Source organism: Oryctolagus cuniculus, chromosome 7, assembly GCF_964237555.1.
Source record: "Oryctolagus cuniculus chromosome 7, mOryCun1.1, whole genome shotgun sequence".
In the NCBI taxonomy this organism is placed as follows: Eukaryota; Metazoa; Chordata; class Mammalia; order Lagomorpha; family Leporidae; genus Oryctolagus; species Oryctolagus cuniculus.
Window position 1 is genome coordinate 160,326,528 of NC_091438.1, and position 19,561 is coordinate 160,346,088.

At 52.3% G+C, this 19,561-nt stretch overlaps 1 protein-coding gene across 18 annotated transcripts in view; it reads right to left on the reverse strand.

Annotated features, from left to right (window-relative positions):
- CAMTA1 (calmodulin binding transcription activator 1) overlaps positions 1-19,561 on the reverse strand; it is an 848,439-nt gene that overhangs the window by 387,743 nt on the left and 441,135 nt on the right. For all 18 annotated transcript variants that reach the window (XM_070079345.1, XM_070079355.1, XM_070079348.1 and 15 more), the window contains one exon: positions 16,568-16,703. In XM_070079345.1, coding sequence (XP_069935446.1) covers positions 16,568-16,703 — 136 coding nt within the window. The remainder of the gene's footprint in view (positions 1-16,567; positions 16,704-19,561) is intronic.

A 19,561-nucleotide genomic window follows, 5' to 3' on the forward strand; every position in this document is an offset into this window, starting at 1 on the left:
TAGTTTGTCGGTGTGTGACAAGAATCCATCACAAAACCCCTGAGTCTACCAATGGATTTGTATATTCTGTGAGCTACGTAGGAATCTGAACCTTTGAACTAAGACCCTTGGTCTGGTGATGGGTCTGGCTATTTGAACGTGGAGTAGACCCAGCAAATCCCATGTGTCTGGGGATCTGGCACACGCTTACACAGAGAGCCTCTTCTAGGGGCTCAAGTCGAGGGGGATCTCTGATCCAGTTGACACATGGAGCCAATCACCCAGGAAGCTTCAAAAAGATTACAAATGCCCATGCCCCACTCCAGGCCTGCAGAACATGAAGCCTGGCATTCCCCTATGATCCCTGCACCTGGACAAGGATGGCTCTGTCATCCCATGTCCAACAAAGCCAAAGGACTCATGGATGCAAGAACGGAAGACTTCACAGAAATGCCAGTGCCTCATCAGCCAGCCACAATTAATCCCAAAGACACACGGTGACGACTCCAGTAAGGGAAAACACTTCACTCTCTATGAGTTATAACACCTGTCAATTGGAAAGAATCTTGTAGAATATTCTGGCCAACCTTGCCTCCTCTCCCCCAGCCTTTCTACCCCATAGATTGATAAAGCAACACCCAGAGGGTTTGAGTGACAAGTCCAGCATCGCTCGGCCCATCTTGAACTTCCTCCACTGCCTCCCAGACCCCTGTGATGACCCTGTCAGTGACCTTCAGAGCAGAATCCAAAATCACAGTGTAGCTGGGCCCCTACAGCTCTAGGCTCCGGCTCCACCAGCCCTACTCCACACCCCTCCCACCACCACCAAACTTACTTCCAAGTCCCCGCCCTTTTGGTCACTGAAGCCCCATGGCATCCCCAGGAAAGCCTCACTCCAGTTCTTCCCAGCACCAGCCCTCCCTCTGCAAAGTCCCTGCTCATCTGGTGCTCCTGGGCCACCAAAGTTCACAGACAGCTGCAAATCACCATCTGGGCACAGCCCCTGGGTATCACCCTGCAGCCTCCTCGGAGGGACCCCAGGAGCCCACTTCTTAGTTCTGTCCTGTCTGTGCCCCTCCACTAAGCTGTGAGTGTTGAGAAAGTAGAGAACATGCCTATTCTGTGCATGATTGCACCACCAATGCCTCAGCAAACTTCCTGGCACACGGTGAGCTTATAATCACGTTTCTTGAATGAATGGCTGGACGGAAGAGTTAAATAATTAATCACCAACCAAGCAGTGGCAGAAATCCCTCTGTCTCTAACCTCTCAAGTGCTACGAGGGCAAAGGCTTTGGGGTCCTAGGCTACACTTGCACTCCACATAACCCACTCGGTCATATCCTGAACACACTGCTATCCCAAATCCTGACACCCCAGCACATGGGTATTCCCACAGCTGAAACCTGTCCAAGGCTCCCTCCTCCACACATGTGCCCCAGCTCTGCAGAGCCGCCTCAGGGCGGTCTGTTCTCTCACTATACCTTGGGTCTGCATAAGCGATGGAGGAGAATTTAGGATTCACTAGTTTCCACTGGGAAACAACCTGGGAGCTGGGTTTCTGCATCCACAGGCGAAGCCTTTAATATTTAAGCTGGAAGCAACAGCCAAGCGCCATCGAGGGAAAAGAGCTCAATTTTCTTATATCATGTTGTTCTCCTGTGTGCCCTTCAAGTCGGCAACCAAGCCATCAAACAAGGCCTAGCCTTCCCACAGCGTGAATCCTGCGTTCCCAGTTGTGAGTCAGAGCCTGATGCAGGGCCGGCCAGAGAGTCAGACTCGCAGTCTGCGTAATGGGCGAGCTTAAGAGTGATCGAGGCTTCCAGCCTGGCTCGGTTGCAGGCAGCCCCAGGCTGTCCAACACAAGCACCACACAAGCCGCATTTAGTGTTCTGGCAGCAACAGCAAAAAAAAAAAAAAAAAAAAAAAAAAAAAAAACAAACAAACTAATTTTCATAATGTTTTATCTAGCCAATCTATTTAAAGTGTTATTTCACCACATAATCAATAACACAGCTTTTTTTCATACTAAGTCTCTAGAAGTGTGGGGTGGCACATGCGTGAGCCACGTTCCCAGGGCTTAGCCACCACGGGGGCTTTGGGAGTCACAGTCTGCCCTGCATCAGAGTTCTTCATCTGGATGGCACATGGAGTCCACTGCTCAGGTCACGCGTGGGGAGGAGGTGCTGTTTGAGGACATGCGTGGCATGGAGGGAGGGAAGGGAGGGAGGGAGAAAGGAAGGAAGGAGGGAGGGAGGGAAGGAGGGAGGAAGGAAGGAGGGAGGGAGGCTTGGGAGCCCTGCTTGCTGGTCCCAGAAGCCCCCTCCCCAGCCCAGCAGACGCTGGTGGCAGCAGAGGAAGCCACAGCTGCTCTGGGAGCTTTCTCTGAATGCTTGGATTAATTCACTTGTATCTGCTCGGCTTTTTAGAAACAGAAGTCAGACTTCATTCATCCCATTCACCAGCAGGAAAGGGCGGTGGCCCTGGGGATCTGACAGCCTTGCTCTCCCTACACAGATAGAAAGGTGAATGTGCAGAGAGGGAGAATCAGACTGAGTGGAAATCTGAGATACTTTTCCCCCTTGTAGATCCATAAGCCAAAATATTGCTAAGGCTTTTTATAAACAAAGATAATGAGTTGTATAATTTATGTAAATGAACTAATGCTGCTGCATTTTCTAGAAGTAACATAAACTGCATTATTTATTTGATGTGCTTTTTGGAGTAAAAAATAATTGTAATTGGATATTATACCTAACAGGTTTCTCCATTGTTTTCCTATTAGGGTTGGCAGTTTCGAATTTCAAACACAGACTTGCTGAAGGTGGGACACGTAGGAGGAAGAGCTCTGTGAGACCCGGAGTCTGACTGGGTCCCCAGCCACAAATTCTGTGCCAGGAGGGGACTGCACATGCCAGGCACCCTGGGCACGGCTCAGTAGCAGGCATGGGTACTGTTCGACTGGCACAGAGCACAAGTTGGTCAGCAGCCCATCATTTTCCCTCCCTAGCATTTTCCCATCTTCAGGGCTCTCTGAAGACACGTGGTGCAGGCAGCACGAGCCCCGCTCACTGGGACTCGCTATAAATGCTACATCCCTGGGAACCTGCCTACACCTTTCTCCGTCATTTGCTTCGAAGGCCAAGTCCGTTCCTGGACACCTGTTCAGGAGAAGACCTCTAGGGCTGCCCCCAGGGAAGGCATTGGGGTGGTTCTCCGAGTTCTGTTCCCAGCTCCCAGCAGCAACCCACCTGCCCCTTCACTCCCAACACGTATCAAAATGAGTACTGTGTAATCATGGTACTGCAATTCTTATCATATTAGGAGCGTTAAAATGCAAGGAAGGCTAATTAAGCAAAATAAACATGGATCTTGAAACACACAGCCCTGGAAATGCGTGTGTGGCCTAAATGCTCACCAATACGTGTTGGCCTCCAGCAGGCTTGCTACCCTCTTCCGACGGTCAAAGCACAAATGTGGAGAAACGCCAAAGGCATGGAGAGAGCTGGGAGTGGCCGCCCTGCTCACTGCTGGCATGGGAGAAGAAACGCTCCCGAAAACCCAGTGACCTTTAGGGGGAGCAGAGGTCAGGTCAAGGGGGATCCCAATCTGCCTCCCCCACCCCCTTCCCCTTCTCCCCAGGAACAAGGCTCCTTCGCTGAATGCCTAGGGTGGGTGGAAGGAAAAACAAAACAAAATGGCTCTGACCGGCCAGGAGTGGAGGGTAATTTACTGAATTGATTTCATCTCGTCCCCCTTAATCATGCAAAAACAAAACCCCGAAACACTCTACATTCTGGTTTGTGTCCAACACAATGTGCAAACTAATTGAGTGTAAAAAGCGCCGCTCTGCATTGAATCTGTTAGAGTAACAATCGCTCTCCCCACCCCCGAGCTCTGTTTCATTTCTGCTTTTGTTATAATTCAGTCCATTCACAATATGTCATTGCAAACACTATTTGCAAAAGAAAGTATAAAAAAACAGATTCTTTATTTCTTAGAGCATTTATTTTCATCTCCCCTTCTCAGCCTCTCCACATTTATACCGTGCTTCCATCTGGAGGGCTTAAAAAAAGTTAGAGACGAAGTTGCTCTACATAATGAAGCACACACTCGTCTGCTATTTAGCCTGAGCATTTCATTGCCAGGTGTTGTGAAAGCAAAAAAATAAAAAATAAAATACGGCCAAAATACTGTGTTGCATCTTGTTTCCAAACATTTCATATCACGCCTGCGAGTAGTCATTAATTTGGGAGGGAAGCTACTTCAGCGGGGTCTCCTTCCTTGCCTTCCAGGACCAGGCAGATGGGGTGGCTCCTGGCACCCAATCCGGCCCCACTGCCCATGTCATGGGTGCTGTGTCCCGGGTGGGAGCCAGCATGCTTCGGTGATCAGCACCAGAAGCTCTGCTGTGCCCGATCTTGGCCACTCAGGAGCTACACATGGAGGCCCTGTTGGGCTGGGCTCTGGGGAGCCACAGGCAAAGTGAGCCGCAGCAAGGAAGCGGAGTCAGGCACTGAACCGACCATCCCTGGGGGAGGGAAAGGAAGCTGAGGAGCACAGAGCAACCAGGATGCAACCCGGGGCTGTTCAGGGGCCCAGGGAGCACCTCAAGTCCTCCTCTGGGTGGGGGGCTCTGGTTGAAGATTCTTCCAGCCAGTTCACGGTGATCAGAGACCTACAGGTCTACTAGCAGTGGGCCGAGGGTCCTCTGGAAGGCTGGGTAGCTTCTGCCGGTGGGAGAGAGCTGCCCACTGCACCCCGCTGCTCTCTGAGCGTGGCATGGCATTGTCCCGACAGGAGCACTCGGCAGTGAGGGGTCTGAGGAAATCACGCGTGCCGGGGCCTCACACCCACAGGAGGAGCAAGTGCCACCCCTGCCTGCCTGCCGTACCGCACGGGGACAGCGAAGAAGCAGGGGGGGTAGAAATCGGAGCCCTGGGATTTTCCAATTTCCTTTCCCGCAGTCCCCCACAGAGAAGATCACAGTGTTTAACATCTGCTGGAGGTTTTGGAGAGAAAGTCACGCAGTATCTTGGAACTCGAGCTCCCAGACAACACTAAAACCTTCAGAATGTCACTGGAGGGCTTGTGGGCTTCTCAGCCATTGCTAAGGTCACCTGGGAACTCTGCCACCCAGTCGCAGCCTCACCCGCTCTAACCCCTCCCCAGCTCTGGGCCGTCAGCACCCCCACTCCCCAGGGTGGCAGAGCTTAGGATCTGCTATCCTCCGTCAGAGTACAATCCCCATCTCACGAGAGCTCTGCGATCCTGCAGTCACTCATCGTCTACTCCAAGGCTTACATATCTCATTTAAAGAAATTTTAAGTTAAAAAGGACCACAGGCAAATACAAGGATACTTCCAAAAGCTGTGGAGGGCCGAGCTTTTGGCCTAGCCATTAAGACAGCAGTCATGATCATGCATCCCGTATCAGACAGAGTACAATGGGTTGAAGACCCATCTCTAGCCCCCACTCCAGAGTTCAGCTAAGGCCAACCCTGAGAGGCCACGGTGACGGCTCAAGTCCTTGTATCCCTGCACACATGTGGGAGGCCTGGACTGCATTCCAGCTCCCTGCTTTAGTCCCCAGCCCATGGGCGCTGTATTTGGAGAGCTCGATCTTTCTCATTCTCTCTCTGTCTCTCTCTCTGCATTGTAATGAAAAAAGTTTGTAGAAAATAGAATTAAATGATAAGCTTATTATAGTGAAAAAAGCTTTGAAATATATGTATACAAGGGATCTTTAAAAAGTTCATGGAATTGTATATTATGAAAAAGTGGTCCATGATAGTTCTATACCAAAATAAACATACTTTTAAGTCCATTCCACACACATTTTCTGAAACCCCTCATATAACATCCTTTTCTCCACCAGAATCTCAGGTGCTGGAACACACACCCCTCAGCAGAGCCTTGTTTGTTTGTTTTTTTAAGAGATTTATTTGAAAGGCAGAGGGACAGAGAGAAAGGGAGAAAGGGAGAAAAAGGGAGGGAGGGAGGGAGGGAGGGAGGGAGGGAGGGAGGGAGGGAGAGAGATTCCATCCACTAGTTCACTCCCCAAATAGCCACAACAACCAAGGCTGGGCCAGGCCAAAGCCAGAAGCCAGGACCTCCATCCAGGTCTCCCACAGTGGCAGGGGCCCAAGTACATGGGTCATCCTTGGCTAGTTTCCCAGGCTCAGCAGAGCTTTAAAACACGAAAAGTTAGAAATGGGAAGAACGAGCACCGGCATCAAGGAACTGAAGCCTGGCCACCAGGTAAGAGATGAAGGATCCTCACCTGTGAGCGCAGATGCAAGCAGCCAAAGGGAGGGCCAAACCCGCAGCCACTGGCTGTGCGATTTAGGTTTGCATCAAGTGAGACATTAGGACTCGCCCGGAGAAGTTACAGATTCCTGTGCTCCCGGAAGGAAGGCTTCTCGGGAGGCCCATTGCAGACTTAATAATGATCCCCATCCTCCCTCCTGACTTCCTTATCGCCACCGCCCTACATGAATCATTAAGCTGCACACCAGCAGAAGTTCCGTTTATCACACGCCACCCAGAATAGTTAATAAAATAAATCCTAAATAATCAATCCGCAAAGAGTCAACATTTCTCACACCTTTGTAACAAATGTCTGCCTCTCGCATCTGTCATAAAACTGAATGTAAATTGTGGCAGCAAAGATGAAAGAGATGCTCCCAGTGTTCTGGGGTCACAGGGGCTGCAACCTGGACAAGGAGCACCGGCCCTCCCCACGGCCACTGTTCCCGGCTTCTTTCAAAGCACTTGGCTGTGGTTTGGGTGTGGCTCAAGTGTGGCCCCAAAGGCTTGTGCACTAGACACTCAGTCCCCAGTGTGCTGGTGTTCTGAGGTGGTGGGGCCTGGTGGGAGATAATTAGGTCATAGGCACCACCCTGGGGAGGAGACCACTGATGCTGAGTTCATGGAATCTGTGGGTTCCTAAAAGTGAGCGGTTACAAAAAGAGCAAGTGTGGCCACTCCCTGGCCTCAGCTTCCTGTCTCACCTGCAGCCTCTTCTGCGTCTGCTCCTGCCCTCGTGATGCCACCCGCCACATGGCCCTACCCAGAGCCGAGCAAACGTGGGCGCTGTGCCCCTGAACCTCCAGAACTGTGAGTTCGGCAAACCTCTGCCCTCAGAAAGTTACCCGGCTTTCCTCACGGCAGCACAAGACAGACCGAGACGCGCCACAGCCAAGGATGCAGGCCGTTCGACCTTTCTGTCTGCTGGGACATCCCAAGCCCCCAACCCAGCCGCACTCAGCAAGGCCCAGGTCACAGACCGAGCTGTCCTATTGGTCAAGGAAGGGCAGGGCACATCCCAGAGACCTGCCCCCCACCCTGTGTGGTGCCATGGAGAGACGTCCTGCAGCCGAGGAGACAAACCCTTCCCCAGCCCCACTGGCAAACTGCCCTCTGCAAGGCCATGGACAGCTTAGGGTGAGAAAAAGAAGCCTGCAGCAGGTGGAAGCACTGACCTTAAAAATAAGGAAAAAGAAGCCCCAAACACACCAGGTATGTCATGAACAGAAACATTCATGTGTTGCAGGGATATCCACTGAGTGTGAACACCACAGGCTGTAGGAGATACCAGGGCTCGGACTGAAACCCTTAAAGGTGTTTGGAGTAAGTCCTTGGTCATCCCCCATGAACTCTTACTTGTTCCCATAGCACCCACTCCTTCTAGAAACTGCTGCCATATTCTAGAATGGGTGTGGGCAACCACATCCATGGTCCAAAGCTGGCCCTTGACCCGTTTTTTGTAAATGCGGTTTTATTGGAACACGGCCAGTCCATCCCTTGTCTACCACCTAAGGCTGCTTTCACGTTACAGTGACAGAGTTGAATTACTTGTGACATTCTGGCTCACAAACTCAAAAATACATATCGTCTGGCCCTTTACAGAAAAAGTCCATTCATTCAAGGACTAGCAATCTGGGTACTGATTCAAATCCCAGCTCCTTGGAAAAGCAGCAGAAGACAGTCTGATTCCTTGAGCCCCTACCACTCACATGGGAGACCTGGATGAAGCTCCTGGCTCCTGGCTTCGGCCTGACCCAGCCTTGGCCATTGCAACCATTTCAGGAGTAAGCCAGCAGATGGAAGATCTGTCTTCCTCTCTCTCTCTCTCTCTCTCTCTCTCTCTCTCTCATTCTGCCTTTCAAATAAATGAATTTTTTTTAAAAAATCCCATTCATTCAAAATCCACTCATTCATTCAAAAAACATTTATTGGGCACCCAACATGCCCCAAGTACCACACCGAGCATGGGCTATGGTGGTAAGCAAATAGGCAAGGTTCAGAGGAGCCGAAAAAGGCCAGCCAAGGGCACTCTCGGGGAATGGAGGGCTGGGGAATTGTTCCATCATGGCCAGTGGTGTCCTCTGCTGTCAGAAACCTGCTGTGCTCCAGGCTTCATGGTCAAGGACAAGATAATGGACGGTAGGCTGCACTCATCTAATCAGAGGCGTCAGGAGGCACAGAGGCAGGACCCCACCAGCATCCCGAGGATGGTGTGTGTCATTACTTCCCGAGCTGCACAGGGCTCATAACAACACACACACTTCTTCCAGTGGGTCCTGGGCAGGGCCTGCGAGCCTGCACTTCTAATTGGCTCCCCGAGGATGTGGCTTTGGCCCATGCACAGCCCACACTGTGAGCATTTCCGTTGCTATGTCTGTCTCAGGTGTTGCAGGAGTGGGCCAGGAGCCATTTCTAACAGGAAGTGGAGCACCCCCTGAAGACACACAGCAATGCGCCCTGTTGGAATCGAGGGCCACGAGGAAAGGGAAGGTCATTTCATCTTGGAAGCCAGACACCCCAACAACTGCACCGGGAAAACAAGAGGCGGGGGCCAGCTGTCACACAGCACTCTGTCCGGGGCAGCTGCGGATGGCTGTTCCCTGCCTGGCTGCTCAGCACCATTTCTCTCACCAGCTCCTACGGACACCAAAAAAGCTCGCTGTCCACACCTGTTTCCCTGACCCCTCTCTCCGCAGTGTGGATGGGGATGTGGCCAAATCGGTTGGCAAACCTCTCCTGAGCTGGTGACAAATCCACATCCGGGAAAGCATGCTAGACGAGGGGGAGACCCGTGCCCATGGACCCAGCCCTGGCTGCTGCCGGGGGTGGGAGGGAGCATCCCCAGCAGTGCTAGGGGCCAGGAGATGCAGAGATCAGCATCTCACAGCCCCGACAAGGAAGGCTGGAGCTGTTCTTTACCCAGCGCAAACAACTCTGGGCACTCACGGACGGAAGGAGGAAGGACCACAGCTTCAAACCCATCCCCGGCTTCTGCTATAACTGACGTCGAGGAAACGCCAGGTGGTGTGGCCTGGGACGCACTAACCTGGCACCTGCCGCACGGTGAGGGCCAAGCACAGAAGGCCTTCAGTGAATTTTGACAGTGGTATGCAAGGGTTTGCGTCGTAATTGAATATGTAAAATTTCTTTTCATGTCCTGGTGGGCTAATCTGCCACGATGTTAAGAGACCGTTATGATAATAATTAAATACAAGTTCAGCATATCAAGTGGCTATTCCACGGCTCTACCTTCATCTGGGAGTTCCTCACTTAATAAGGCTCAAATCAAGTTAAAGGGGAAATTACAAAATATTTTACATCTCGTCATGTACTAAACACGCAAGGCAGGCAGAGACGACGGCCTCTTCTCCTCCAACGTCTTCCTGGCCTGCCTTTGCTAGCAAGCTTCTCTCCCACTGCCACCTGCTCCTCCAGGAGCAGCCTCCCGGGTGCCACACCTGACTTCAGGAGGACCAGCACTCTGGCCCTGGAGAGGCACACAGGAATGACTCCATTTTCAGCGAGAGGAGGAGGGCCGTGGCCTGGCCATCCTTGGGCTTGTCAGCAAACCGCCAGGAGGGTCGTGTCTTCTCTAGCGATGGCGTGCCCTCCTGTCATTTGTGGTTCCTGACTCAGTGATGGGTCTAGAGATAAACTGTCACACTTTCTTATTGTCTCTAACAAGACCCAAGCAGACCTATCTGTAGGCAAAGACTCAGGAAAACTGCTTTGGTGGTCAGAGGGGTGTCAGATAAAATATAGGACAATTCAGCAAAAATTGAGTTTCAGATAAACCATGGAGAATATTTTAACAGAAGGATGTCCCAAATTATTGCATAGGCCATCTCTGTCCTTCAACTAATCTGCTGCTTATCTGAGATTCACATTTAACTGGGAGTTCTGTAATCCCCTCAGATATGTGTGTAGGAATGCGTTACATGCACACATGTGTTAAACCTGGTGAGCCTGCAAGTGAGCAGCCTGTGCTGGAGTACGAGAGCTACGGTTTCAGGACCCAAGGAAACAGTTCATTTTTGGAAGTAGACAGACACCTTGTTACCCTTGCAGTTCATCTGGAATTATAGAAGTTCAGGACCCAAGGAAACAGTTCATTTTGGAAGTAGACAGACACTTGTTACCCTTGCAGTTCATCTGGGAATATAGAAGTTTCCAGAAGGACTTGAAAAAAATCAGCTAAGGCCTACTAGGAGGTAATGCAGGGTGTCTGAATGTTGGGGTCCAATTCCCATCCACTGAAGTGGACAGCAAGAGGCCTGTCATGGTTTCTCGCAGTCCCCAGGTGGAATGAGGGCAGAGAAAAGCAGTGATCTGGAAGGGATGTGGCTGGTGACCAGAAGACAGGATGCACATGAACCCAATGAGCTCAGGAGTGGGCATTCAGTGAAAGTCCGACAGGTGACGCTGGGAAGAGGCAGGCCTTCAGCAGGTGCTGCAGATTGACCACTGTGTCCCCCAGGGACTTCCTAGTGAAAACTAACACCCAGGGTGGTGGTATCTGAGGGCAGGGGCCTTTGGGAGGGGATCAGATCAGGAGGTGGGGCCCAGAGTGGGATCTGTGTCCTCACATGTGAGAATGCAGCTCTCTATCAACCAGGGCTCTCACCAGACACCATGTGTGCCCGCATCTGATCTTGGGCTGCCCGACCATAGAATTGTGAGAAGTTACTGTCAATGTGACCAGGACAGAGGAGGACAAAACCCCAGGTTGTCAGGGCTTCATCAGCCTCCAGACGTCAGTTAGAATTCTTATTATGGCCAGCATCATGGCTTACTTGGATAATCCTCCACCTGCAGCGCTGGTACCCTGTGTTCTAGTCCCAGTTCGGGCGCCGGATTCTGTCCTGGTTGCTCCTCTTCCAGTCCAGCTCTCTGCTGTGGCCTGGGAAGCAGTGGAGGATGGCCCAAGTGCTTGGGCCCTGCACCCGCATGGGAGACCAGGAGGAAGCACCTGGCTTCTGGCTTCGGATTGGTGCAGTGCGCCGGCCATGGTGGCCATTTGGGGGGTGAACCAACAGAAGGAAGACCTTTCTCTCTCTGTCTCTCTCTCTCTCTCTCACTGCCTAACTCTGCCTGTCCAAAAATAAATAAATAAAAAAAAGAATTCTTATTACACGAATTGGGTCCTAGGAATGCTAAACAATTAGAAATCGGGGAAAGACCTGGAGGAACTTCCTGGCTCCTGGCTTTGGCCTGGCCCAGTGCCGGCTATTACGACCATCTTGGAGTGAAGCAGTGGATGGAAGATCTGTGTGTGTGTGTGTGTGTGTGTGTGTGTGTTTGTGTGTGATCTCTCTCCTCTCAAATAAATAAATCTTTTTAAAAATGAGAATCGCAAGCATTCGGTGTTACTCTGTTGAGCTGGACAAAGCTGATATACAAAGTAAACACTTCTGTAAGAAAGGTCCAGATTGAGGTCACTGACAATGGAGGGGAGAAGAACGGGAGAGGTATCCTGGAGGGGCCAGAGGTCATAAGGGGCTGAGGGTCTGGATCTGGACATGGGACAAGCCGGGTTCTAGAGGAGGGAGCTGCAGGGTCCAGCCTGGTGGGCACACAGGGTGGCCGGAGAGGGAATGAGTGAACCAGTTACTGACAGGCAGAAACCCGCCTCTGCACACGGCAGCCAGGTGCACCATCCCTCTGCTTCATCAGCTAACCTACTTCCACCTGATCTATTCACTGCTGTTTTCCAAACTTGATTTGGGTACCATACTTGTTTGTGGCTGGCTATCTAAAACATTTTCCATCGGTGGCAAGCAAGATACCTATTTATCTTAGGGCTGCATCAGAGCTGAAGTGATCTGGCATTGCCACGAGGCAGTTATTTCATGCCCTGTTAATTCCTAATGCAGTAACTACAATATCATTCCTACTTTCAAAAGAGGTGCTTTTAAAAAAAATGTGGCCTAAGTGCCCAAATAAAGAACATCACTTCTAATGAGGTCAAGCCCAAAACATAACCTTGGGACCAGGCTGCTGTGCTTCCAGCTTGACGACAGCTCACAGAGGAGGCAACAGAACTCTTTGTTCTTTTCAGGCATCACAAACAGCTCAGCAAAACTCCCTCCTCACGTCTGGACGTTACAATCAGAGGTTACTGGCAGGCCTTCCCACTGGGGATGGTCCAGGCCAGCAGCTTCCTCCCACCACAGAGCAGGTTCCGTCCTTGCCACAGCGGCTATAGCAGAGCCTCAGCACCAGGACCGCCTCTCGGTTCCAAAGGCTGACTGTTGCGGTGAGGTACCCATCTTCAGAGCAGAGGGAGCCAGTCCGGGAGACAAACGTCTGGGCTGGCTAAGGCTGAGAGAAACACTGACCTGTCGCCACAAGGGTCACCTGTTGCCTACAGTCACGTGAGCTGTTTGTCAACAGACTCCACTACCGGTGACTTACACTTCCCTACCTTGTTACCTGGCTGGCTCCCAGCACGCCCTCCTGCCTTCTGTTTACCTCACTGCCTGGAGGCCAGGTCAGCCGCAGCTACACCGTCTCCTCACAGCCTGGACATCCTGCATTCAAAGTGCACACGATTCCTTGTCTCCTGTAGACTGGGCACTGCATGCTCTTTACATCCCTGTCACAGTGCTGGTGGGCGAAGGCAATGGGCTGTCCACATGGGTGGACTGGATCCAGAGGACCCAGAGACCACATCCGGGTGCCCGGAGCAATAGGTGCAAGGACCACAGCAGAAGTTTCAGAACCAGCAAGCGCAGCTCAAGTCCCAGCTCTGCCACTGCTGCATAGCAAGGGAAACCTTCTCTGAGGCTCAGTCTCTTTCTCTTTAAAATAGGTATAACAGGGGCTGGTGTTTGGTGCAACAGGCTAAGCTGTTGCATCCCATATCAGCGTGCCAGTTCCGGTCCCAGCTGCTCCACTTCTGATCCAGCTCCCTGCTAATGTGCCTGGGAAAGCAGTGGGGGATGGCCCAAGTGCTTGGGCCCCCAGAACACACTAGGGAGTCCCAGATGGAGATCCAGGTTCCTGGTGTTGGTCAGGACTAGCCTAGGTAGTTACAGCCATTTGGGGAGTAAACAAGCAGATAGGAGATTCTCTCTTTCTGTCTCTTTCTCCTCCCTCTCCTACTTCTCCCTCCATTTCAAATAAACAAATCTTAAAAATAAATAAAGTATATTTACAATATAAAAATGGGTATAACGACCTGTCTCTGCAGGAATGCTTTCATGAGGATTGGATGGGGTACCTGGGCACAGGCGACTTGTAACCCCATGACTGCCCTGTCATGGGGACCCAGCAGTGAAGGAGTGATGGGGCAGGGGTAGGGAGCCAACCTGACTGTGACAAGATCCCCCACACACTCAGGATGCAACACAGCCCCAAAAGTTTCTGGGGCCAGAGAAAGTACCATGAGCTCAGAAGGAACTCTTCAGTGAGCCCCAGAAAACATCCTGGGCACAGGCTGACCTACAACAGGGGTGCTTCAGAGATGGCTCTGCTCTCAAAGACCTCCTACCCCCAGGGCCTTGGCCCTGACAGGCATGGCTACAGGGGCAGGAATCCACCGGGGGCAGGGCCCACCTCAGGCCCACTGAGATTTTGTCCTTGAGAGACGGTGATGTCACCATCCCCTTCTTTTCCCCGTCTACCTTTGTCATCCCTGGAAACCCTGTCGCACTAGCTTCCCCTGGGCTCCCAGACAAAACAGCTAATCACGGTCTCACAGCTCGTCAGCTTCAGAGGCAGCTGCCCCGGCCCCACACCCAGCTGAGAAAATCAATGAGCCCTTGGGGTGCCGTGTGTGCCAGGGCCCCGGCCTCTGACAACAAAGGCAGCCAGACTGTGGAGCAGCTCCAGGATGGCTGCGAGTCTTCCTGGCCTGAGGGAAGGCTTATGGCAAGTGATCTGTTAAACGGTGGATCTGAGTAGCTTTATCATACTCTGGAACCCAGGGAACTGGCTCTGGTGGTGGAAAACTCACAGCTCTGAGATCCCATGCAGAACCCACGGCCCATGCAGCAGGAGGGAGCTGGCAGTTGCCACACCAGGCCTCATGCTGAGTGATGGCAGCTAACCAACTGAGTCCACTAAAGCAGGGTCCAAACTCAGAAGCCCCCTGTAGCTTTGAGAAGCACAGCCCCATCTGTATCCCCATGGCGACTGCTCACCTACCCGCTCTCTGAGAACACAGCCAGTGGGGCCCCAGCCCAGGTCCACGTTGGTGCCCACACAAGAGACACGATCCTGAGAGCTGAAGCACCCTTCTTCAGGGACCAGCTAAAGGCTCCCATTAACATAAGAAAGCACTCATTCCCAAAAATAATCAAGAAAAATTCAGGTGTCATTGCAAAGAGCAGTGAGGGGCAATGGTGACTTCCAATGTGGGTGGGCACATAATTGGCACAGCTACCAAGCAGCAGTGTGGCAGCACCTAGAGAGACAGCCAACGCCAATCTGGGTGCACACAGGCCCAGGAAAATGTGCCCAAGACTGGTTACAGAAGCACTGTCCATGGTGCTGTAAAACTGGGACACCCCTAAAATGGGGAACATTATTCGGTATTATCCATGTCCACCCCCTCTGCGGCCACTCATGCCCACAAAGTCCCAGAAGCCCTGCATTTTCCCACAGGGCAGGTGTCCCAACCCTGAGAGCCAAGGGGCCAGGCTGTGGACAGTGAGTGGGAGAGCCACAAATAAGACCACACATGAACAGGCTCTAAAAATAACAACACATCCTGATTCCATCCAGTGACAATTCTAATTTATAACACCAGGGAAAAAACACTACCTGGGCTTCTCAGCTGCTGCTGGGGACAAATTCTATCCTGCTGTTACTGAAAACCACAAGCTCCTGATGGAAGCCACACTGCAGATGAGATACACCGGGAGCGGGCATGGGAATCCCTGCAGGCCTATTGGTCCCTCTGAGGCCCTATCCCCACTGTCCCTCTCTTTCTGCCTATTTCTCCGTCACAGGCAATGAGGGTCATCCCCAACAGAGCAGAGCCCTGCCTCCCGTGGACAGCAGCTGATGTATTTGAACAGTCGTGGGCTGTGGTCCCAGGGCTGAGTCCTGAGCAGCCTGTTTGCGTGATCTGCGTTTTAATGTTCCATGCAGTCAATTAGACCATGCTGTGCAAACGCCAAGCACGGGAGAGTGTGGGGAACAGGAATTTCTCGGATCGGGGCTTTCTTTGTTCATCATCATAAAGCACTGTTATTAGGTGTTAAAAAAAAAAAACCTCATAAAGCAAACGTTATTTCTCTCTGTGGGGTAATAGAATAGAAGCCATTTGATGCTATTTTTAACAGTCATCAAAGCACATGATCAGTACAGAAGAAGTCGTAATGACAAAGTCACAGAACGTCAGCACGAAAGGGTGACCCCTAGAACAGAAGTGGGGTACGGTCCCAGCTGGAGGACTCAGCACACCATGACAGAGGACACCTCCCTCCAGCAAGCGTGAAATGCCAGGAGCCACAAGTCAGCCTCCCAGCTTCTGGCCTGCGGCGGCACGAGCTGTGCTCTGCGGGTTCAGTGAGAGACAGAGAAGCAGGCGCACTCCAACTCCCAGGCTGAGAATCCACCACTGTTTGTGTTTGCTCCCTCTACCACTATAGGCATTGGCTTAGACCTTCCAACACGAGGAGTGGGAGATGTTTTCTGCTGAGGGCCCTGGGGGTCAGCATGACTGCCAGGAACCCAGCCTGAACCCCATCTTCTCTTGAGGGCCCAAATCCCAAGTTTGCACAAGACCCCAAGATGTTTCTGCAGCCCCAGCTCTGCAAGAACCACACACACCTTGTGACCTCCACCCCCACCCCAACCCCCACAATTGTCTTTAACCTCCAAAGAATTTGGATACCAGAGGCGAGGGAGGGGTTTGTCGCAGAGGGTATGAGCCTGGCTAGAAGGAGCAGAGGGCCCACCAGAGGCCAGCAGGGCCATCTGGACAGGAAGCTGCCTGGCGCCGCCCCCCCCCCCAACCCAGTGCCTGCAAACTCTCTGCACATCTGCAGGCTCTGCTGTGATAAATGTAAAAAGTGATCCCCCAGCAACCCGGCAAGTCCCCATCCATCCAGCAGTGACTCCCTGAGAACAAGAGGGCTTTAGTGACATCCAGCTCCACTGGGACCCTGAACGAACACTACAAGGAGACAAGGCAGCGAAACAAGACAGCAGCAAAGCCAGGGCCCTGGCAGGAGATGTTCTGAGGGTGTCGGAAGGCTCCCCCGCGATGCCATTGTCCACTGCGGGCTGCGAATGGCTTTGCGCGACAGGAGAAGCTCCCCGGCGGTTTACCTCCACTCCCTGGACCTTGAGCTTCATGTGGTCCTCTCGGGTCGTCTTCCCGTCTTTCCTCTTCTTCCAGCAATACCCATCTTTCCTGTACTTCACCTTCTTCCTGTTGTAGAGTATCATCGAGCCATTCTGGGGTCTGCAAATGACAAATGGTTGAGTTACCAAGAGAATCGAGCAGCAGGAAATATTATGCAGGAAGGTACCGTAGGACTGGTGCCAGTCTCTTCTGAAAAGCAGCATTCCACGTTTGCTGGTACGTAATTTTTCACCTTTTATCGCCGCTCCCTGGATTATCCATGTTTTATGGCCAGCCAAAGTTTGCTTGTGGATTTGGTACCTAATGAATTAAATGTGTCAATGATAGGCTTAGAAAACATCCCCTTAGTAGTATCTGCAAACGAATCAGGATATACGATGTGGAGGCCTGGGCCTGTGAAAAGTAGGCAAAACCGAGAGAGCGAAAGCAAACAGAGCCAAGGGGTCGACGTCGTGGCAGCCGGCAATATCTTATCTTCCACAGAAGGATTTCCTGCACGTTTTTTAATCCATCACCCAGCATCAGGAAATAAATAAGTTGAACGCAGACGGTGGATGACTATGTTAAGAACAGACCAATAGAGGAGCTAGTCGCCAGAGCCAAATGCTCTTGATTCATTGCCTGTGTTTAGATCACGGCTAGATAGGAAAGAGCATCCATAGCCCTTCTTCCCCGACAAGCTAAGCACCTGATTCCTTCCCATTTTGGCTTCGGCTGCCAGAAGTCTCAGACAAGGCAGAGAAAACCCATCCATTCCATCCTTGGGCAAAGCGTCTTAGGAAAATTGCTACCTGCTTGTGAAAAGCTAAGGGTAGGGTGGCCATCCTTCCACCACTTAAAACGCACAAACCACAGGAACCTTGAGTTTTTCAGAAAGGGAGCCTGCAGCAGCTACAGGGAACAGAGGATGATGATCTGTGTATCTGTAGTTTCAGTGGTCACTTATCTGGGTTTGGAAACTCCTTGGAGACAAAGAACCAAGGCTCTCTAGCGGCTGAGGATGAGTTCAGGGTAAAGCTGCACAGGCCCAGCAGATCCTGCCTTCACAGGAGACCCCTGGAAGCTAACGGCACACAGCTGTAGCCTCTCTGGGCCACCCTCCACCTGAGCACAAAGCAAGGAAAGCCAGTAGCTCTTCGTGCACAAGGCTGGCTATCATTCACCTCTCTCGCAGGCAAGGTGAGAGAACCCTCAGCACAAATCAGGCAAACCAAGGGGTTGCTTCCCAGGCACGGTGACTCCTGGGCTCTGCGCTGCAGCAGAGGTGTAGAAAGACACGCCAGCTCTCATCCCAGCAGCACCGAGCCTCCAGTCTCCCTCTCTTCCTTTATCCTTTGAACAATAGGCCATTTCACCATCAGCTGGGGACACTGGCCATTGATGGCTTAATACTGCATTGTCTAGAGGGAAAAAAAAAAAAAAAACACCCCGCGAGGGTGACTGCAGCTAATTGTTCCCACCCAGCCCGACGATGTCACTCGGCTGCAACTCGATGACTAAACAGCAATCCCCCTGGAAATTATAGACTTTCAACAGCGACTCCCGCACTTCATTGTTTTCCGAGCAGGGTGCAATTGGTTTGTGTCAGTGTTGTTTCCTCCCTGAGTCTGCACTGACTAAAACAATCGGGAAACGGCTCCACATGCTGTCACGGTGCTGTCACCAGACACCTTCAGTCTGGCACTCACCAGGCTGCACAGAACAGTTGGCTCCTGCCTCCAAACGGCAGGCAGGCCTGAGGACACGGCCAGTTCTGTGGCCAGTTGCCTCATCAACCCTGCTCCAGGTTCTCATCCTTAAGCTTCAGAGTGAACCAGAACCTGCCCACCCCTAAAAGACCCCTCAGAAGGCCTCCAGTCCAACCTCCATGACGAAGGCCACTGCCTCAGGAAACGGCCAAACCAGCAGGCTCTGTGTCCACCTTGTCCTCTCCAGTGAGGGTGTCACAGGAGCACCACCCAGAAGATCCACCGTTCATCCAACCCAGCCTCTCGTGGGCTACAGAATGGGGCCGGACTCCATCCCTTGCCTTCCCTAAACATGGGCAGTCCTCCAGGCTAACTGCCCCAAAGGGTGGGGGAGACAACCCAGAGAGAGGGGACCCCCGGAGTGATGTCAGCCTGGCAGAGACATCCCCCACAGAAACCCATCTTCCCCTGCATGGCCACCCATCGGTACCCCAAGAATGGCCCTGTCACCTGACACTTTAAGCAGGACACAATCCCATGGGGAACTGGGGTGTTCAACTTAAGTGGTCTCAATAAATGGAATCGTCATTGTAACCAGCAAGAAAGAACAACCTCGTAGTGTTTCACCCACCCATCCGATTCTGCTACGACTCGCCTCTGCTCCGCACCACCAGAAGTGTTCAGCACAGCCCCGAGTCTCAACAGCGGCAAAGCGAAAAACAGGCTGAGGAAGGGCCCCCAAAGCTAAGCTGGACCCGGTGGGCAAGGCTCCAAGGAAGGACAGAGGGACCTGGGGAGCTGCTCTGTGGGCCCAGCAGCTGGTGGAGGGCTTCCCATGTGTTAAGACAGAATAATGGCAGCACCCTCCTGAGAAGCACAGGGAACTGGGAAGGGAGCTGCTGAAGGGGAGAGCAGGAACTGCCTGGAGGAGGCACGAAGACCCAAGCTTAAAAGTGCCCCAGCTGCTGGCACTGCCCGTGTGCCATGTGCCAAGCGCTGCTGGGGCACACTGGCTGTGCACAGAGTGCCTTGTGGAGTCACCCCCAACACTGCTGGTTTAGTGCAGACAACAGGTCTAGTTCTGCTCTCCTACTCCATGCAATGGAGAGGGAGTTGGCGGATGAAGTCCAGGCGTGCCCACCCTGCTGTGGACTAACTCTGGGCATGCTCCCAGCCTCTCGGCACCCGCCTCGGTGTGTTACCTGACTCCCCAGAGTGGACAAGGCCCTGTATTTGCAATCCTGCTCTGTTTTCTTGCATCCACATTCC